Here is a 20,547-nt window from a genome sequence, read left to right on the forward strand (position 1 = left end):
GGAATTAACTTAGAGTGATTCTCATTTATAGCACTCTTGCAATTGCACCTGTGTAATAATTTATGGCACTTAGGGCAGCAAGAGCACAGACGATGTCACTCAGACTGTCTGGATCTTAAAGATTGCCACATAAAATTTGAACCCATGGGGTGTGTACTTGGGGTCATTCTAGCTACCTGGTTCAGGTGCACCATTAATTCTTGGATGAGATTAACCACTTCCTTGCATATCTATCATTTCCCTTTTAGCTACATGTTTTTTATATAATAATAGAGATATGTATTAAAGTAGATATTGTATATCCCTTTTAATTGTTGTCTATAATGTCAAAAAGCTTTTTGTTATACAATATACAAATAATTGTTTTTCATTTCATAGTTCAATGATTATGGTTCTACTCATGTTTCTAAAATGTTGGTCAGTAGATCCTTTGGCTAGCCTATGTAATTTCTTATTGCAATGCTTTATCACAATATGAAAAAAGCACTGTCATTTTGGACTACCATATAAAAAAAGGAATATGCAATATTTTTAAGAATTCCTGTATATATTCAAGTTATGATCAATACCAGTTTCTGTGGCTCACATTTTAACCTGAGACTTTATTTAACTGGTTTAAAAACGGATTTATTCATCTAAGCTCTTGAAATTCACATGACAGCATTATTAAGATGTTTTATCATAAACTGAATGAAAAAGAACATTATTTTCTAAGATGATATTTTAAAGAGAATTTTCTCCAAAACATGGTCTAAGAAACTAGGGGAAGGAATAGGTAGATGTTAAAATATACTGAAGATAACTGTCTAATACTTGCATTAGATCATGATTTTGAACTAAACATTACAACAATCATAATAAAAAATTAATGATTTTTTAATCTGCAATCTCAGGCCTCGTGTGTGCCTCTATTAATGGTTGTGAATTTTTTTTAGTATTTACTAAGCTTCAGATTCCATGATAACCACATTTAACACTTTCTCAATTTATCCTTATCATAGCCTACCTGATGTTAACAGCATAATTACTCTTTTGTTTATGTCTGTTTTGTTTTATTTTGTTAAGATTGGAGGAAATTGACACTCAGGAAGAACTTGCGAAAAATTTTACAGATATTACACACTAGAGCCCACATTTGAATCTAGCCTGAGCCTAAACTCTTAATCTCTCTGGTACACTGCATCCTAACTTATCTCTTGTCTGTTATAAATATTAATAACTTGTCAATCTTCTTCACTATATTTCAAACCCTTTAAGAACAAAAATGTGTTTCCTTCATTTTTACATTTCTGACCAAATTCAGCTTAGTACATTAGTTCATTCCGTGAACCCAGTGTGTCTAAAATAAATATTTGTGCAGTATTAAGTAGGCTTTATTTTAAAATTCCCCTTAATTTTATTTTTATTCAAGAATCAACACAATATATTTGACAGTAAAAATATTTTCTGTATGTTGGTAAAAGAATGTAGAGGCAATTCTATGGCAGTTCTATAAAATACATAATACTTTAATTATACTGTAGAGATGCTGTCATGCTGTGTGTCTTGTGATGGCATTAGAGGTCATTTCAGATTTTCTTTTTTTAGACAAAGCAAACCAACCCTAGCTTAACATCAGTATTTTTTTAAACACACACTACTACACGTTTTGATTTGTGTTTCTGAACTTATTCATCTGCCAGATAACTGCTCATTAGATCTTTACATTTATATTTAAATTGAATTATTATGTAGTACAAGGGCACCAACGACTTATAAATAAAATAATCAATAATATAACCTAATTTCACCTCCCTCTTCTACTGTCATTATCTTAGGGTGAATGAGCTTTACATGTTTTTCCTAGATTACCAGTGTATTAGGTCCACATCATTCCATGGCTTAAAAAAATAAACAGGCAATATTGCAACTGTCTACTAACCAGCCTGTTGTCTTAATGTCTAGTATAAGCAGGTGAATGACTTGTGTGAATTACAATTTAGATTAAATGAGCACAAACTCCTACTAGAATAAAAAACCCTTTGTGTTCTGATGCTGTTTTGCCATTTAAATATAATACATTTTGTGTGGCAAAAGATCTTTTTAACAAAATTTATATTTTAAAATATGAAAAATAAGTTGATGAAATCAGACTTTAAAATGTCTCTGAAAAAGATTATAGGTTAATAATACAGACAGAGATTAAGTGATAAAAAACCCTTACTAAAAACAGGGTTGGGTTTTTTTTTTTTACTATTTTTACTTTTAAAAGTTAATGTGATAAACTGTCTTACAGAAATAGTTACCATTATCTAAAAATAATCCATTAAATAAGAAGTAAATATATTATTTTATTTTCAGCTCTTTTCTTTCTTGAGCTTTAATAACAAAAAAGAATTCATAGTTGTGACTAAGTTCTTGTCTTATTTAGAAACCACTATTGATCACTTAATAATTGCGAAGAGTTCTGTTGGATCTTGGGAATGCAAAATGCCACCAACTTGTACTTGGTCATCACTCTAACTGACAATAAACAAGAATTAAAGTCTTGAAATAAATGCTATAAATAGCAGTATAAACAACAAACAGTAAGACATATAAGCAAGTCCTTAATTTACCTGAGAAGGTTGTAAAGTCACAGAAGGGTGAAGGTGTTATCTTAACTACATCTTATAGGACAAGCAGGAGCATGCTGGGAGGACCAAGAAAAGAAGGAAACATCAGAAAAAAAAAAAAAAAGAAAGAAAGAAAGAAGAAAAGAAAAGAAAAGAAAAAAATTGCCTGTGAAAAGGGGAAACCACAAGTTTGTTATTCAGGACTCTTCCATTACAAAAACCTTAACTATCATAACTTTCTCTTTTTTTATTTTTAGGGGAGGGGGGGCAGAGGCAGAGGGAGAGAGAGAATCCCAAGCAGGCTCCACACAGAGCCCAACTTGGGCTCTTTTTAAGACTCTGGGATCATGACCTGAAACGCAATCAAGAGGCAGTTGCTTAACTGGCTGAGGCACCCAGGCGCTCCTATGTAACTTTTTCTAATGGAAACTCCAATCTGACCAGTTTCTTCATGTCCTAGTAATTACTATTTCCATGCATCTGTAAGTTGACTTCGTTAACACTTTTCATGCCTCCTTTTCCTCCTCGTGCACACCTTAATTGGTGTCTTAATTTCTGTGAAGATAAATTTCAGAAACGTTTCATAGTTTTCAGCATCTCAACATAAATAATTCTCATTAGATTATTTTTTAAGTTTGACATCATTGCAATCTATACTTCATAAATCTGATTTTTACCAATTTCGTTTTTGTTGATACTGTAATCTGTATGGGCGATTAATTTCATTTTACAGTTGCCTATGATAGCATATAAATCTAAGTGAATTTGTAAGTTTTTTCAGGTTGCATTCCCTAGGAATCAGACTCTGAGATTAGCAGGGAGGATATTCTGAAAGAGGCACAGAGGCCAACTTTGGCAGAGCAGAAGTTGTGGTACCCACTCAGTAAAGATGGCCCCGCCATAATGATTGATGTTCAAATGGTAACCCAATCATGCATTTCTGGAATAAAGACCACTTGAATATGTTGCATTGCCTTTTCATTATAGCAGCGAATTATTTTTCCAGTATTTTTTTCCCGATAGTTCGCAGTTTTATTCATAAAAGTTATTGGCCTGTATGTTTCTTTGTGTTCCCTCCATTTTTCTCGGGTAGTTTAATCAAAGATTTCATCTAACTTATTTGTCATTTCAGAGCACTAGCAACTGTATTTATTACAAATTATGTATTTTTTTCTTGTTATATTTGTTTGGACTCTCTTGTTTATATATTATTTTCTATAGCACTAATTATGTTTATTTCTTGTTCTTTTTGTAATTTTTAAATAATATAGTGCATTTCACTTTTGTGAACTTTATTGTGATATCATTTATATACAGTAAAATACACACATTGAAATGTAAAGCTTGGCAAATTTTGACAGATATGGCCACCACCAAAATCAAGCTGCAAATCCTCCTCCCCCAAATCCCCAGTGTCCTCCTGCCTCTTTGAAATCAGGTTCAAACTCAAGCAATAGTTGATTTGCTTTCTCTTGCTATAGACTAGTTTGCTATTTTTTTTGATGGTATATACTTTTGTCCAGTTTCATTTGCCCATCATGTTTATGAGATTTGTCCGTTTTGTAACAAGTATCAGTAATTCACTTTTTTATTTCTGTATTGATTTAATCTCAGTATGAATATACCACAATTTATTTCCCCACTGACAGTTTTTTGACATTTAGTTTGCTTCTGGTTTTCAGCTCTACTGAATAAAAAACTTTGCACAAGTCTTTATCTGACATTTATTTTCATTTCTTTTGGGTAATACCAAAGACTGGTATTTCAGGCTAAAATATGGCAACCGCATGTTTAACCCAGGTAAGAATATGAAAACTCTTTTCAAAGTAGCTGTACCATTGTACATACCCAACACTAAGTCTGGAAAAAGTCTTACTGTGTCTGCTTCCAAAACATAATCATATATATTGGTATATATTTGGTAGCATTTTATTTGGTACCAAATTTGGTACTCTCACATTCATCCAGAATACAGGTATCTCTTTTTACTTCCTTCCAATGAAAATGTTTCTTCTCCAACTTGACTCACTTTCCATTTAGCAGAGGGATCTATTTCAAAAAATCAATTTGGATCATGTTCTGCCCTACTAAAACCAGTTGGAGAATCACGTAGATATACTAAAATCTAACATACTTAGCATGGTTCATTAGGAACTCTGTCACCTGCCCTCTGTCCCCCTTCACACTCTCAGGTTTTGACGCTAATGTTCTTGTTCACTGGACTTTACCTATAGTCTTCTTCTAGTTTTTTCTGAGAGCTCTTTCCTGATCTGTAAGTAAACTCATCTGGGAAACTCTCAGAACATCCAGTTGGACTACAAAGTAATGATTGGTTCTCTATAATTATTTGTATGACTTTAGCTTAATGTTTTCCCTCCTCAAAATTCCTCTAGGAACTTAAGAGCTCCAGTGGCCACAAATTTGTGGCAAAGTGTAGGGATTTAATATATATATATAGGATAATCCATAAATGTTGCTTACAAGATCACTTTGTAAATTATGTACTAAAGAATTATGAAAGAATTATGTAATAAAGACATAGATGAACTTTTAATCTAATCTAAAAATAATTATATTGCACTAGGTAATTCTTTTAAACTGTGAAACTTAATGAGGTATCTAAGTGTTGGCATATATCTCCCATATTATTTTTAGTTGTCCGTTTCCTTGTTATTTTTTTAAAAACTACTTTTCACCAGGCTATTCAACTTTTCTTTTTCTTTTTTTTTACAATGGTATATTTTATGAATCTTATTTTAGTTTTGTTAATGGTTATCTGTAAATTTTTAATTATATTTATTTTCTGAAGTATCAAGAATACTCACGCATATATATATTTGTACCGGTATTTGCAACTTGTATAAAATTAGAGCTACTATACAGTGCCTTCTTTCCTCTTACCTGTCCCTGTACCTCCTTTGAACCTTCTAGTACTTTTCTGTTTTAATGGACAAACCTTTATTTTTCTAAGTAACTATTTCTCTAAATAAGGGACCAAACTGGATATAAGAAATGGAGTGCTTGGCTACCATGGTCATGGCAGGAAAGTTCACTGACTTCTTCAGTAATTGTTTATTTTCAGTTTCCACGTCTGGGTAGGTAAATAGAATTCCCTTTGTCTCTCCTATCCAGTTGCATCCTCCCCACCCAAGCTGTTGCCTTCTACTTAGATATGCCTATGTATTCACAACCGCAATTACCTGTGCCTGTAAGAAAGAACCTGGAGTGTTGGGGAGGGGATGGTGGGAAGGGTACGTTGTAGGGGGAAGTTCACTATTGAGCTGAGTCCCTTCTTTCTTATAATTATTATAGTACTCTGAAGTTAGGATCTCTCTATCTCTTCTGTAACTGAATGCAACTCTCCCAATTTGGAAATTGCTGTGGCCCAGATCCTCTTTCAATATGAATCTATCTGCCTCAAGGTAAATCAGGTGAATCACACTATGAGCCCCCAGCAGTGGGTCACTACTGTAGGTCCTTAAGTCCTTTGATTTGACTTTCATTGACTGTCAACGTGCTCTTCTCTTGGTCTTGGGCTCCCCTGTTACAACTTTGAAGTTTTGGAGGAGTCTATTTGTGGAATTTCATATCACTTTCATAGACGTATCATTATGCTCGTGGTTAATCACGGACAAGTCTGCCTTTCTTTTACTCTGATGGCATCTGCCTCATATTTTGCAGAAAAAGAACTGAAAATTTCAGGACATGTATAGATTTTTTCTTAATCTTAAAGTCTTTCTCTGGGCAGTTCAGCAACATCTTGAAGGGAAGGAAGGAACGTAAATTAAAAAGATTTGCTCAAATGCCCGAGTTAAAAAAGATGTCAATTTGCACTCGAGTATAGAGTCCAATAAAACTTATTATTAATACATGCAACGTTTTTCCTTTATTCTAAGTTGCAATCCTCCTGTGACTGAAAGCAAGACTCTTCTTTTTCTTCTGAATTTCTCTATAAAATTAGAGTATATTTCTTATATTATCCACAAAAATATAAAAATTATATGTTTCATATTTTAAAACAAGGTAGGCATTTATTTAAGTAATAACTAGTAAATAAGTAAAAAAAAAGATTTATAAAAAGTTAGGAGAATGTGGCAGGAGTCAAATGTTTGCAGAGAGAGAAGGTCTAAAACTGAAAAAATGTGATATAAACCAATGCTTTCAAACTATGGAGAAAAATACCAGATAAAATAGCTACAATATTTGAGTGTTTTTACTGAAAGAGAGAATGTGGGGAAGAGGGCAGTGGTCAAATGGGAGTACTTCAGGTTTTCACAATAAACCTTAAGTATAATTTATGTTTTTAAGTGATGTAGGCATATTACCCTGATAAAAGTAGAAATTTCACGAAAGAGTAGAATTTTCATAAAAGAATAGAATTTCATAAAATCAAAATATACTGGTCTTCACATTTTAAGAAATTTTACAAAGAAGCTTTAAATATGAACGAGGACAATGGCAGTTAAAACATCTAGGTTAAAAGGTATTGCCGGAGTATATGTAAGCCAGGCTCACTCATTCATTTTAATTACTGTCACAAAACTGTCAAGAAAAACCACATAGTAAAGTCCAGATATGAATATTCTCCCTTCTATCAGCATCCAATTCTACAATTATTTAGAAATTGCTAATTAATTTTGCTCCAGCTTTGAAAAACCAGTATAGGTGAACTCCTTATGAATTTAATTAAATGTCCAAATAAAAGAGACTATCAGTATCTCTAAAATTACAAAATCATTTTAAACAGTAATGAAGCAACCCTACTTCAGTTTTTTTTTTCTCAATTTTTATTTAGAAAGTTCAGTGAAACAACATATCACAGTTTAGAAATATTTTAATCTCACTATAATTTAACACTTACAAAATTTAGTAAGTTTTGATTTTCAACAATAAAATTTATAAAAATAATTTTACATTTATAAAATGAATCACTATTTCACAATAAATTATTCATATTTATTACCTGAAAAAAAGTTTTGTGCTATATAAAAGCAGTAAGTTTCATTATCAATATTTTGAAAATATGCTGAAAACTTCAGTTCCTCTTTGCCCAGCATTTTTGGCAGTTAAGTATACAAAAATATTATATTAAAAATTCCCTGACCATAGTTATTAAAACAAAATTGTTAGCAATAATTTCTAAAACAAAGTTTGTTTAGTAAGTATATGCAGATAAGTTAAAAGGCTTGCTAAAAATGAATTTTATGTTTTATATTTTAAAGATTTTTTAAATATCTATTAAGAGAACAGCACAAAAAGTTAAACAGAGGTCTACAAAAGACATTGTATTTTTAAAGATGAAAAGCATGAAACTGAGACGCTAGAGTAAATTTCCACAAAATAAGAGTTAAGTAAACTTTCCTCTTCCCTCATTCATTTTCAAAGGTACATTTTATAGTTTTCCAGTACCAGCTATTGAAGGAATTTTGATTTTATTTAAATCAATAATACCTTCTAATAAATCATTTCCCACTCTGAGTTAATAAGTTAGTTAACATTAACAGAACCCTTTTCTTTATAGAATTAAGTGGGGATTATAAAATTTCAGAAATTTTGAGGTTCTGTAAAAATCACTGAATTCAGGTTGGGACACTATTTTTTATATCACTGATAATTACTCAACCAGTATTTCCCTGCTTCTGAATAAATGTGTATGGTGTGTGTATGTGTGTGAGAGAGAGAGAGATCACTGTTTCCTGAGGTGGCCCAACATTAATTGTTTTAAATAAGCTTCAGCTTTAAATCAAATAGGGTTTCCAATGAACTATACTCCTCAGTCCACTGGATTTTTGAAAATCTGCCGAGTCAGTGATTTGAATGTGTTAGTTTTCATCATAACCTATCTGGGATTCTATCTTTTATTTTTTTTAATTTGTTTTCAAATTTTTCTTTTTGGTGGGGGCGAAGACATTAAAACTACAACAGTGGTTTCTTATTCATGCTGCAACAAATTTACACTCATGGATTACATGTGAGTATGTGCTAAGGTGATAGGATGGACAGTATTCAGTCATCTCTCGATTGTATACATTTAAAGACCATAGTGAGAAGCTCACATTTTTCATTCCACCTCAAAGATTTATTCTCATTAAAGTCAAGCAGACCTGGGCGTGAACCTAGTGGCTCTCCTACTCCTCAGGTTTATGAATGTTTGTTACCTGTGAGTCTTAGGTGTGACAACACACGGGTGACAGATGGGGAGATGGGGGTTTGTCTCCCAATAGCACTCTCCCAGACTGGTGCAGTTTAGTGGGCTCGAGGCTTGCCACCTAAAGGCTGCTCTCCCAGCCTTGCTGGGAACTGGATGTGAACATGTGCTAAATTCTAGTCAATGGTGACTACTTCTAGATTGTTTTAGGAGAGAAAATCAATGTCTCTCTTGGTTGAGCCACTGTTTTAAGGATTTCCTTTTTTTTTTTTTCCTTAAACCATTTATCCTGTATCCTAGCTGGTAAAACAAACATGTTTTATCTCAAGATACATCTTCAAATAGAGGCAGATTATAAGGAATAGCCAGTCATCCTTGGAATGGCTTTTTATGACTTCCTAAGCTAAAGATGGACATATTTAACTGTGGGCCAGAAAGACGCTTTTTAGCCACAGGATACCCACAGCGATCCTTCCTCAAAGAAATATTTCCTGTTGTATAGCAACTGCTTTAATTTTCTAATTGGCAAGTTTAAAATTGATAAAAAACAAAACAACAACAACAAAAAACCTTGGTTCATTGTACATTAATCTGGAGTTGCTGATCTACTGCTCTGGTCAAAAAAGACCACTTAGTTCTGCATCACATCACAATGAAGCAATTATTTACAGATTTAAATTAATATCAAGACAACAAATGAAAGCAGTACATAAGATTCAACTAGTTCAGGGACAGTGCAAGGGAAGTTGGAAAAATACACTATACAGACATGTGGAAATTCAGATATACACTGCTTGCACCGGAAAGTTTTAAACAACAGGGACAACAAACAAAAGGAGCCTATAAACAAAAAAAACTAGGATCCCATCTTACAACAGCACCATAAAGAAGCCTTGGCTCATAGTTTGCCAAAAGTACTATCCTGAGTTATGTCAAGACCAACAAGTTTTCACATTTACGCAGTGCCATTCAGGAGTAAACACACTCTCACAATTGCTTTTGTTTGGAGAGAGGCTGGTGTGAAATCACCGAAGCTTGGTTGACGGCTATTTTGTACTGTTCTTGTCCAGAGCCCTGTGGTGGGGAAGGGAGCGGGGTCTCAGGAGTTGCTAAAAGAGAAGCAGAGAATTTGATGTGAGGGTGACCCAGGAAGTACTGCGTGACACAAATATGCATTATTTTATTTTGGAGATATTTTTACTTTTATTTTTTGGAGATATTTTTTAAAAGATAATAGATAAAGTAGGATTATCTAATACATTATGAGCTCCTTGAAGACCTACTGAAGTTGCACTGCCTTCTGAACTCTCAGGTAGCATTCAAATGGAATAGAGCATGCTTGCACATCTTTTTTTTTTTTCCCCAAGATTTTTAAATTTATATATTTAAGAGAGAGACAGAGATCGCTAGAGAGGGAGCAGGAGTGAGGAAGAGAAGGAGAAGCAGGCTCCCTGCTGAGAAGTGAGCCTGACATGGGGCTGAATCCCAGGACCCTGGGATCATGACCTGAGCTGAAGACAGACACTTAAGCGACTGAGCCACTCAAGAGCCCCATACTTGAACATTTTATTCTATTTTTTTTAAAGATTTTATTTATTTTCATTTGACAGAGAGAGACCACAAGTAGGCAGAGAGGCAGTCAGAGAGACAGAGAGGAGAAGGAAGCAGGCTCCCCACTGAGCAGAGAGCCCGATGCAGGACTCGATCCCAGGACCCTGAGATCATGACCTGAGCCGAAGGCAGAGGCTTAACCCACTGAGCCACTCAGGTGCCCCTGAACATTTTAATAGTCTCTTAATAGTCCCTTAAAAGTCACTTCCTGCCTTTAACAGCATTTATGAGCATTTCATTCTCTTACAGACACAGCAGGGAAAAAAGTCAACAAAAACAATTAACAAAAGGCTATTTTTTTTTTCAAATCTTAGAAAACGTCACAGTTTTTGCAATAAAAAATGCACATAAAATAAAATATATTTGGTTTGGATTCCACTAACTCAAAATATTAGATGACATTAAAAGTTAAGATACTTTTCAAGTGCTTTGAAACCTATATCACAGGTAAAAGCATCTGAAAAATACCAACTTTTTTGCTTCAAAATTATTCTGTTACCACTGAGCTCATCTATCCCTTCTCCACTGATGCAAAGAACCAGCCCAAGTAATTGAAAAATAAAGTTACAGCTTGAATACTTCATTGAGTAGAATAGTATATCCTCTCATTGCAAACTTTTACTATATTATAAAATAATCTAGGAACTAGTCTAGGCCTTTAATTTTTAAAGACCTGAAATATTTTAACATTTACATTTATTACCATTCCACATATTTAACAGAACAAGTAGAAAATGTTTGATGATCATACTGAGGCACTGCAAACTTTATAGATTTTTTTCCCCAAAATAGCTTTTAAATATTCTATACAAAAATAAGCAAAGTTCCCTTTTGCCTCATTTTCTTTAATGTATTGACTTTATATTATTAAATATGGCTTAGAAATTATTTAGAACCCACATTTTTAGGTATAGCTTAATTGACAAAAGGATAACCATATTTGTTTAAAAAATTATTTCTGGATATTTGGGATGAATCTAAGACTACAATGGTCTGCTCTAAAAGGCCAGAAAAATACACATGAGCTTAAATTTGTGTGTGTGTGTTTGATGTTTTGCTTTGTACGAAACAAATGATTCTTATAAACATTATGCTGAAAGAGGGAAAATAAAGATGAAAACTAGGATGTGATTTTAAAAAGATTAGAGTCAGTAAATATGCTTTCAAAAATACTAGAAAACTAGCATTTAAAAAGTAAAAGATTCAACCACCAGCAGAATTGTTAAACTTTCTTGCCAGGTGATGCCTACAACGTTTAATATGCTGTTAATGTGTTTTATTTTCTGAGTTTATGAATAACTCATCTCTAAGAGAGATGGTAATGGGTTTCCCTCTCTGCTCTTGACTATGAATTGAAAACGGTAACATATGCTTTGCAAGGAATGGTCCCAAATTAATGTCTTTCAAGTACATTTATAGCCACAGGTTATACTATTTCTGTAAGTTGTGTATGTGTGTGTGTATATATATATATATATATATATATATATATATATATATACATACATACATATATATATATGTATGTATATATATATATATTTTTTTTAACAATTTTACTTCTGCCTCTATCATACATTCAAAGAACTTTGTGTTTCAGACACAATTTACACATAGGTTTCCCAGTACTTGTATCTAAGGGATAGCAGTGGTAATAAGTATTTCTGTGGCCTCTACTTTTCATATCACTAGGTAGCAGTGAGATCATATACACTGAATTGTTACATTTCATTGAACATTTCCATGAAACCACATTGTAACTAGTTATTAAAGGTTGTTGTAAAGTCAGTAGGTAATACCAGTATGCATCATAATTACATGACAATAACTCATGGAATCTCAGTGAGTTAGCTGGTTTCGTGTTAAGAGGAGATACATCCGGACACCTGGGTGGCTCAGTTAATTAAGTGTCTGCCTTCAGCTCAGGTCATGATCCTAGGGTCCTGGGATGGAGATGGATCCCTACATCGGGGTCCTGGCTCAGCAGAGAGTCTCCTTGTCCCTCTTCCTCTACCCCTCCCCTATGTTTGTGCTCTCTTTTTCTCTCTCTAATAAATAGATAAAGTCTTTAAAAAAAAGAGAGAGAGAGAGAGATACATCCAAGGCAAATCTGGGATTACTTAGTATAAATTCAGACACAATTCTAGAAAGTTTGTCAAATAGAGGTTTTTATCTCTGAGGTAGCTTAAAAATTAGAATTTGTGTTAAATCTGCAACACTATCAGCTACTAACCCCTACTATTCATACAATCATTTTAGTTCCAAAGAGCTTTCCCAGAGGCCTCACTCTGCACAAATCTGACATGCACAAATTTCAGTTATCACAGCTTGGGTAAACAGCACCAGTCCTATAAAAACATGGTTCAAATTTCAGCGAGCTCGGTAACTCACAACTAACTGTGAGTAACTTGATACATAGAAACTTCACCCGTTAACTCTCTCTGGTCTACGTTACTTAGCTCAGTAACAGATGTGCATTATGATCAGTGACCAATCCCATCACATCTTTAAGTTTGTCTGTGACTGGTCACTGAATACATTTTATTCAGTTCGTATACTGACAACTTTAATTGTGTAGCTGCGTTGCCTCCTTGTCTCCTAGTGATAAATTCCCATATTCTCATGACACTTAGCAAAAACTGGGTAAAGTAAAATTGGCAAAAGAAAAAAAGAAAAAGAAACAAAAAGTGATTATGCTAGAAGTGAATGGAGCATGGATGGAGTCAGACAAGAATTAGCTGCCCCTGGGAATGCAGACGTTGTTGCTGTTTGAGTCTCTAAACCTGCATTCTAGAGCTTAGTGAAGGAGAACTGATGGACATTAGTGAAGAAACTGATTGTGCTGAAAAGGATGAAGATGTCCCTGAGGAAGTGAAACCTGTTAAAACAAAACAAAACAACAAAACTTCACATTAAATGGATTCTCAGAGACACTTCAGAGATGGAAAGTGCAAAGGAAAATGTTGGAAGCCAATCCAAACTTCCAAAACAGTAAAATTCATCAAGGCATAAAAAAGATGCTCACTTCCACTTACAAGTTAGAGGAGGAGAAGGTGGCAAGCACTGTTTGAGCTACACTTCATAATTTTTTTAAAGACTTTATTTATTTTAAAGAGGGAGAGCACACACAAGTGATGGGGAGGAGCAGAGGGAGGAGAAGCAAACTCCCCACTGAGCAGGATTCTGGGATCAAAACCTGAGCCAAAAGCAGACACTTAACCGACTGAGCCACCCAGGCGCCCCTACACTTCATAAATTTTTTAACAATGAAATAAAACGTGCTGATGAATCTAATGTTTATATTACAATGAACTAAATAAATCTCAGGATTATTATTTTTTAATTTCTCACGACATTTGTAACCTGTAGTTAAGAGAGTTAAAGTTTTGGCAAACATTTTTAAAGGTCACAAGCAAACTATAATTTTCCTATTGATTATTAAGATTTCTTTGCATGGGTCCAGCTTGCACAGTACTTCTTACAGTCCTGCATGACCAGGCGATACCAGGACTGCCCTTACATCCTGGTGTACTTTGGAAGCATTTACGTGCTCACATCCTATTTTAGGGAGCAAGGTCAGGCCTAAAGAGAATAAGTGAATTGCTGAACGTCAGAATCTCCCACAGTTGAGTCCTAGAGAGGAAATGGTACCTAATTTTTTGCAATTTCTGGATACTGACAGATTCTTTCCCCAAATCCCACTTTTCCTCAGACAATTAAGTTTAAAAAGTATCACGGTTGAAAACCAACTGAGGGTTGCCGGTGGGGGGCGGGGTGGTAGGGAGAGGGGGGTGGGGTTATGGACATTGGGGAGGGTATGTGCTATGGTGAGTGCTGTGAAGTGTGTAAACCTGGCGATTCACAGACCTGTACCCCTGGGGATTAAAATACCCTATATGTTTATAAAAAAATAAAAAAATAATAATAAAAAAAAAGTATCACGGTTGAAAAGTGGCCCAGATACTTACAGATCTGGTCCGTATGAACCAGCGTTGACATGGGACCTAAAAGTATAGTTTGTCCAGTTAATGGATCTTGAGACAAATGTGGATGCATGGGATGATGGAGATGACTAGCGTCATTGGAAGCACCTACAGAAGATAAAAAGATGCTTGCATCAGTGAAATTTAATCAGGGACACCAGCAAGTTTACCTTGCAACAAATGTTCTGATTGACAGCTTGAATATTGCTATTTTGGCAAAGTGCTTTTTGGGATTTCAAAAAGAAATTAATAGAACTGCTGCCATATTAAGGACAATGTCAGCTTTCACTGTGCATTGGTTAGATTAATGTTGTATCATATTATGTTGTATATTAATAATGGACCTTGTGTGCCGTTTCCTGGAATCATTAGGTTTGCTGCCTGTTGTTAAGGCAATTCCAAGAATCACTTACCTCAAGTTTATAGTATTTGGGATCACACTAATAGCATAAACAACTTTTATTTCAGAAAGATGTCATTAGGAACACATTAAGTACCAGAAAACTAAAACTAAAATAAAATAAAATAAAGTGATTTTACAAGGAAATTTAATCTAGATCAGAGCACAAAATAAATGATTTCTTAACTCATTCCTGACATTTATTGCCTCAATGAAATCTCATTTTCCCCTTTTTGTTTTGTTATGTCAATTAATTATTTCAGGAGCAAAGTGTTTATTTTTCAGGTTTTTACTATGAATATTTTTAGGTTATGTTGCAATGCTGGTATCCTAGAGCTTTCAAAGGAGTCAAGGCTTAAAAATATACAATTCACCCCAAGGAGTACTAAAAATAGGAACTATATTTCTATTTACCATATTTGAAAGAATAAAATCTAAGGCAAGAGGAACTGTATAGCATAAAGATGGTGGACACTAGTAAGAATGAGGATTTCAATACGTTCAAGTATTTTTGTCTCCATCCAGTGGGTTCTGCAGACTTTCTTAAATGTAAAAACCTGAGTTCCATATGTCACAGGCAAAAAATCAGTAGGTCAACCTTGTACAGAGTGGGATGCCCAGATATAAAATGGAAATTCTTAAATGTACTCACCACCCAGTAACATTTCTTGAAGTAGGTTGTCGATTTTAACCATCCCAAAAAGCTTCACGAACTGTATTTGCTCAATCATTTGCCAAGTGATGCTTTGCAGTGTGGGCAGGAGCAGAAGCAACTCGCCAAACCTCCCCCGGGAGTCGTACTGCCGGTCATTGATGTAGTCCTCCAAACTGAGCTGCACTTGGAACCGCATGTTCTTAATCTTTACCGGATCACTCAGCCCTTTTGCGTCTAATAAAGGAAGAAAAGAGCAATCTAAAGATTGAATCTTACTAGAGTGTGAGAGTAAACAGTCTAATATGAAGTAATCGTTTAGTTTTCATTATCATTATTTTTTAATGGAATTCTGAAAACAAACCTGGATCAAAAAATACGATTGCCTTCAAACAAGCGTATTCGTTGTCATCTATCTGAATTTCTTGAAACGGTCGTACCAGCTCGTCTAGAACCCGGTTGGCCACACGACTGATCTCAACTTCACTGCTGTTACGGTGAATTACATAGTTGTTCCCTGGGGGGGAAAAAAAAAAAAGGTCAGCCACCCCCCAACAAAAGACCGTCAGATATGATTTAATTTTTTACACATCAATGTTTTATATGGTTCTTCTCTTGAAGGAGTAGTAATAGTACTTCCTCTCAGCAGTGTTAGGTCAGTTATGTTAGAAAAACCTAAGAACACGTCAAGGATCAATGACATTGATAATATGATCACATGCATTTTAACAGCCTCAGTCACTAGTGATAACATAAAAGTACAGACCAATAACAAGCTAATAAATGACAAGGGAGAAACAAAATGTAATGATTAGCTTTCCACTACGTCAGTCATCTCTTAGTGTCTTATAAAGAGTGTAACACAAAACCTAAAGAAACTTCCTTGTTTACACTGGATAAAAATACTCCTTTAGTGGTCTAGGTATATGTTACTGTAATAACTCTCGAGACACAATTTTAACAAGTAGATGAATTCTAGAAAGTTCCGAAATTGGATAGAGACTAGACTACCTAATCCCTAAGGACGCTCTAATTTCAAAATCTCTCGCTATAATGACAATAATGACAAAAGCTCCTAACAAAACAGCTAGGTTGTTATTTTCTGGTTTTGTAAAAAGCAGAATATTCTGAATTCTTTCACTGCAGGCAAGATAATCTTCAGTGTAACAACATGTGCCAAAGAACTCGAAAAATGTAACCCTGTTCCTCTTATGAAAAGTCAGTTTACCTAATTATTCACGGTAAAACAATTTAGAACAAGGTAGCAAAGACATTTGGGTTTTTAGGTATATTGTATTCAAATCTATATTGAGAACAGTATGAGAGCAGTCTTCTAAATACAAGAGAGTATTTAACAGAATCTAGGAGCATAGTCTCTAAGTCACATTATGCAGTTTAGAATCCTGGCTCTATCCCTCACTAGGTTTGTAACTTTAGGTAAACTTTCTCTGCAGGCATTTCTCCACCTACAGAATAACAATACCTACCCCTCAGGGTCATCATGAGGATTACACGAGATAGTGTGTGTTTACATGTAAAGCACGAAGAGATATGCATCTTACATAGTATGTCCTCAGCAAATATTAGCTATCCGTTATATTACATTCAATTTATTTCTATTTTGGGACATAACATCTATCACAAAAATAGAATAAACAATCTGGTCACCATTTCATACAGCCAGGGAGAGGTGGAGGTAATAATTATTCCAGGGACCTCAACTCTCTCAATAGGAAACCTAATTAAAAGGTAACTAAGGTGTGGGGGATTGGAACAATTACTTAAGGAAAACAAGAGCTTTCCCTTCGTGTCTTATCTCTCGTTCAACCTGCCATCCTACTTTTGCCTCTTCCAGCACTGCTACTTAACTATCAGAATTCTCAGACACAGTCACCAAATTATTTTTTTTAACTCGGGATTTTGCATCATACTGTTAGCCACGATATCCTAGGAAATAAACATGTTCCTTCACGTATATAAAACAATATAATTACAAGTATTAAGTAGACACTGAAGGAGTGTGAAACAACACTGAGACTCCAATAAAGTGGTCACACAGATCACTAACTCTTTGTCCTGTAATGATTTAAACATAATTCAATATTATGTTTATTGAGCAACAGCTCACTTTTATTTTTAAATTTTTCTCCTTCAGTGTCATTGAGAAATTATTGACATATATCACTGTATAAGTTTAAGGTGTACAGCACAATGACTGGATTTACATATATTGTGAAATAATTACAATGATAGTTTCAGCTCATGTCCATTTTCTCATCGATACAATAAAAAGAGAAGGAAACAAAATCCCCTTGTGATGAGAATGCTTAGAATTTACTCTCTTCACAATTTGCCCACATATTATACAGCAAGTGTTTATAGTCACCACGTTGTATGCTGTATCCCTAGTATTTATTTAACTTCCAACTGGAAGTTTGTACCATGTAACGACGTTCTCCAATTCTTATTTTTAAATCTCAATGCACCCTGAATGTCTCAATGCCCTCTAAACTTCCTTGCAATCAAGTCAAGGAAAGATAGGGCCTTGAGTGAGGACACAATCAATTAAATCCAGTTTGTAAAGTAAGAGTACCATTAGACAGTGTCTATGAATGCTTGGTATATACAGAATAGACCCTGTGTAAGGATGAAGCATGCATAATTTCTTCTTAAATTAAAAAAAAAAAAAAAAAACTTACCCAAAAGCAAAATATCTTTGTACACCATGGATCTCTTCGTAGCTCCAAGCAGTAAATGTTCTCCTGCATGAGCTCTCAACAGTGCCACCTTAATGAAAAATTTCAAGTTTAACAGTTAATTATAAAATATGATGATTAGAAGATGGTATAATATGTGTCTGATTAACTCAGCGTTCTTTAAGCCTGGGATCTTTTTTGTTGTTGTTGTTTTAATAAACTGTAAATTCATAGAGACTTGCCATCATTAAGCTTTCTATTTTTCTATTTTACCATGTCAACAGAGTTTTACTTTTCAAAAATCTAAAACTTCCAAGTCAACAGAAAGGAAACAAACCACCACCACCAACAACAAAAAGCAGAAAGAAAAGTGTTTTAGGATGAAAGAGAATCAAACAAAGCAGAGTTCAAATCCTGGCTTGGCCATGTACTATCTGTTCAACCTTAGATAAGCTCACTAGTAAGCTTGGGACTCTTTTGTTTTCATCTATCAAATGGAGGCAGTGATAAAAATCTCCAAGTGTAGTCAGAGGACTACATAAGAAAGTATATGTAAAACACACTCTGTTACACATAATAAACTGAATAAACAAAAGCAAGGGAGGACTTGTGAAGAGGATGGGTGATCTGCTTGCTGACACTTTCTAGATTGAACCTCTAACTCTGCACTAAGCTCTCAACAGAGCTCTATGCATATACTCAACGGCCTACTTAACATCACCACCAGGAAGAACAGGAAGCCTTCCAAATATAACACATCAAATTAATGTGTCTCCAACATCTTCATCGTCTTAGTAAATGGCCCCATCATCCAAAATACTCGTTCATGTCAGAAACAAGAGTCCATCTTGATTCTAATTGTACAGCAAATCTAGGCACTGCTTCGCCATTGCTCCCAACCCCCCCCCCCCCCCCCCCCCCCCCCGTGGAGCCCTTGTCATTCTTCATCTTGCCTAGCCTGAGCTAATAGGTATGCCGTCTTCCTCTCTGGTTCCTCCATCCTAAATCCTTGACAGAGCTTCCCAGAACATATTTTCAAGATAATAATCACTTAATATCACTCCTCTGCTGAAAACTCTTCACTGGTTCCTTATTATCTTTACGATAAACCCCAAACTCCTTAACCTTGGCCTCGCTTTGCCCCCACCCACTTCTCTGGTTTTATCTTTCCACATCCCTTGTTCACTTTTCTCCAGGCACATTATTCCTACTTGCCTCAGACCCTTTGAACGTGATGTTCCTGTCCCTGGAATGCTTTGTCCTCAGACCTTGGCATGCTTGTCATTCAGGTCTCAGGAAAAATGTCTAATCTCCAACTTAATGTATGTCTTCCCATTCCACTCCAGTTATTCTCCAACTCATTCCATTCTGTTTTATAGAACTTATCCCCACCTAGAATTGACTTACTCATAATCTGTATATTTTTTATTGTCTGTCTCTCCCAAATAGAGTGCAAACTTTATGAGAATAGTGATGCAATCTGTATTTTTATTGCCAAATCCTCACAGTTCCCAAAACTGAAATGTAGTCCTACTAAATATTTGTTTGATGAATTTTCTGAGTGAATTTCACTGATCTAGGGTCAGTTTTAAACACTGTTAAGTGGAGATAATAACATTTATGCCAGAGCTCCTGAGAGGACTAAATAAACTAATGTAATATATAATGCAACTGAAAGCTACTTCTATTAGTGACTTAACCACAATGGACATTTGCCAATCCATGGCTATTAATGTTATATTGTTAGTATTCAAGTGTCCTTTGGTAAATACAAACTCTTTCTGGCAGGTTACTGGATTTTAATTTTCCAATTTTAAAATCACTGTCTTCATACACAAGTCAGCAACTTTTAAAGAGGAGTGATAATAAAAATATTAAAATGATAAATAACATAACCCTACTTATATGGCTTGAGGTGAGACACACACATATGTTTTAGCAATTTAGCATTATTCATTCTGAAATAACCTTCCAAGCCAAGCTATCTTTATGATATGTCAATAACCCTGACTCACACCAGGAAGGCAGTTACAGAACATTTTAAGAATGATTTCAGATTTCATAGCACTCTTTTTTTTTTTTTTTTGGTTCGCTATGTGAAATGCTGTCTTAGAAATATAACTGCTGACTTCCTATGATCACTTTTCATTCTGGTTGTGTAAATATTTTGCCCTTCCTGGATTTTTTAAACAATCACGCACCTTTCCCTTTGATTGTTTCTTTGTTTTTGTGTATTAGTGGTAAAGGGCACTGGTCAGAAGGTATAAAAATATATGCTAGGTATACATACGATGGTTTACTCAATGTGGCAGAATAAAAATTTTCAAACTACTGGCATCTACAAAATATTATTAACTACTTAGATGGAAGCATTCAAAATGAATCTGAAGTGAATAATCTAGTTTTCATAGACTACGAAATTAAAATTCTTAGCTATTAATTAAAATGTCTTAAGGTATATAT

General features: G+C 34.6%; 1 protein-coding gene across 2 annotated transcripts in view; it reads right to left on the minus strand.

Moving 5' to 3' along the window:
• Positions 1-8,800: 8,800 nt before the first annotated feature.
• The window catches only part of HNF4G (hepatocyte nuclear factor 4 gamma), a 121,681-nt gene continuing 109,934 nt past the window's right edge, over positions 8,801-20,547 (minus strand). For both annotated transcript variants that reach the window (XM_032869166.1, XM_032869164.1), the window contains exons 6-10: positions 18,088-18,175; positions 15,753-15,905; positions 15,389-15,625; positions 14,322-14,444; positions 8,801-9,851 (exon numbers count right to left, since the gene is read on the minus strand). In XM_032869166.1, coding sequence (XP_032725057.1) covers positions 9,730-9,851; positions 14,322-14,444; positions 15,389-15,625; positions 15,753-15,905; positions 18,088-18,175 — 723 coding nt within the window. In that variant the 3' untranslated portion in view covers positions 8,801-9,729. The remainder of the gene's footprint in view (positions 9,852-14,321; positions 14,445-15,388; positions 15,626-15,752; positions 15,906-18,087; positions 18,176-20,547) is intronic.

This window comes from Lontra canadensis, unplaced genomic scaffold (assembly GCF_010015895.1).
Source record: "Lontra canadensis isolate GAN:19392208 unplaced genomic scaffold, GSC_riverotter_1.0 scaffold37, whole genome shotgun sequence".
NCBI lineage: Eukaryota > Metazoa > Chordata > Mammalia > Carnivora > Mustelidae > Lontra > Lontra canadensis.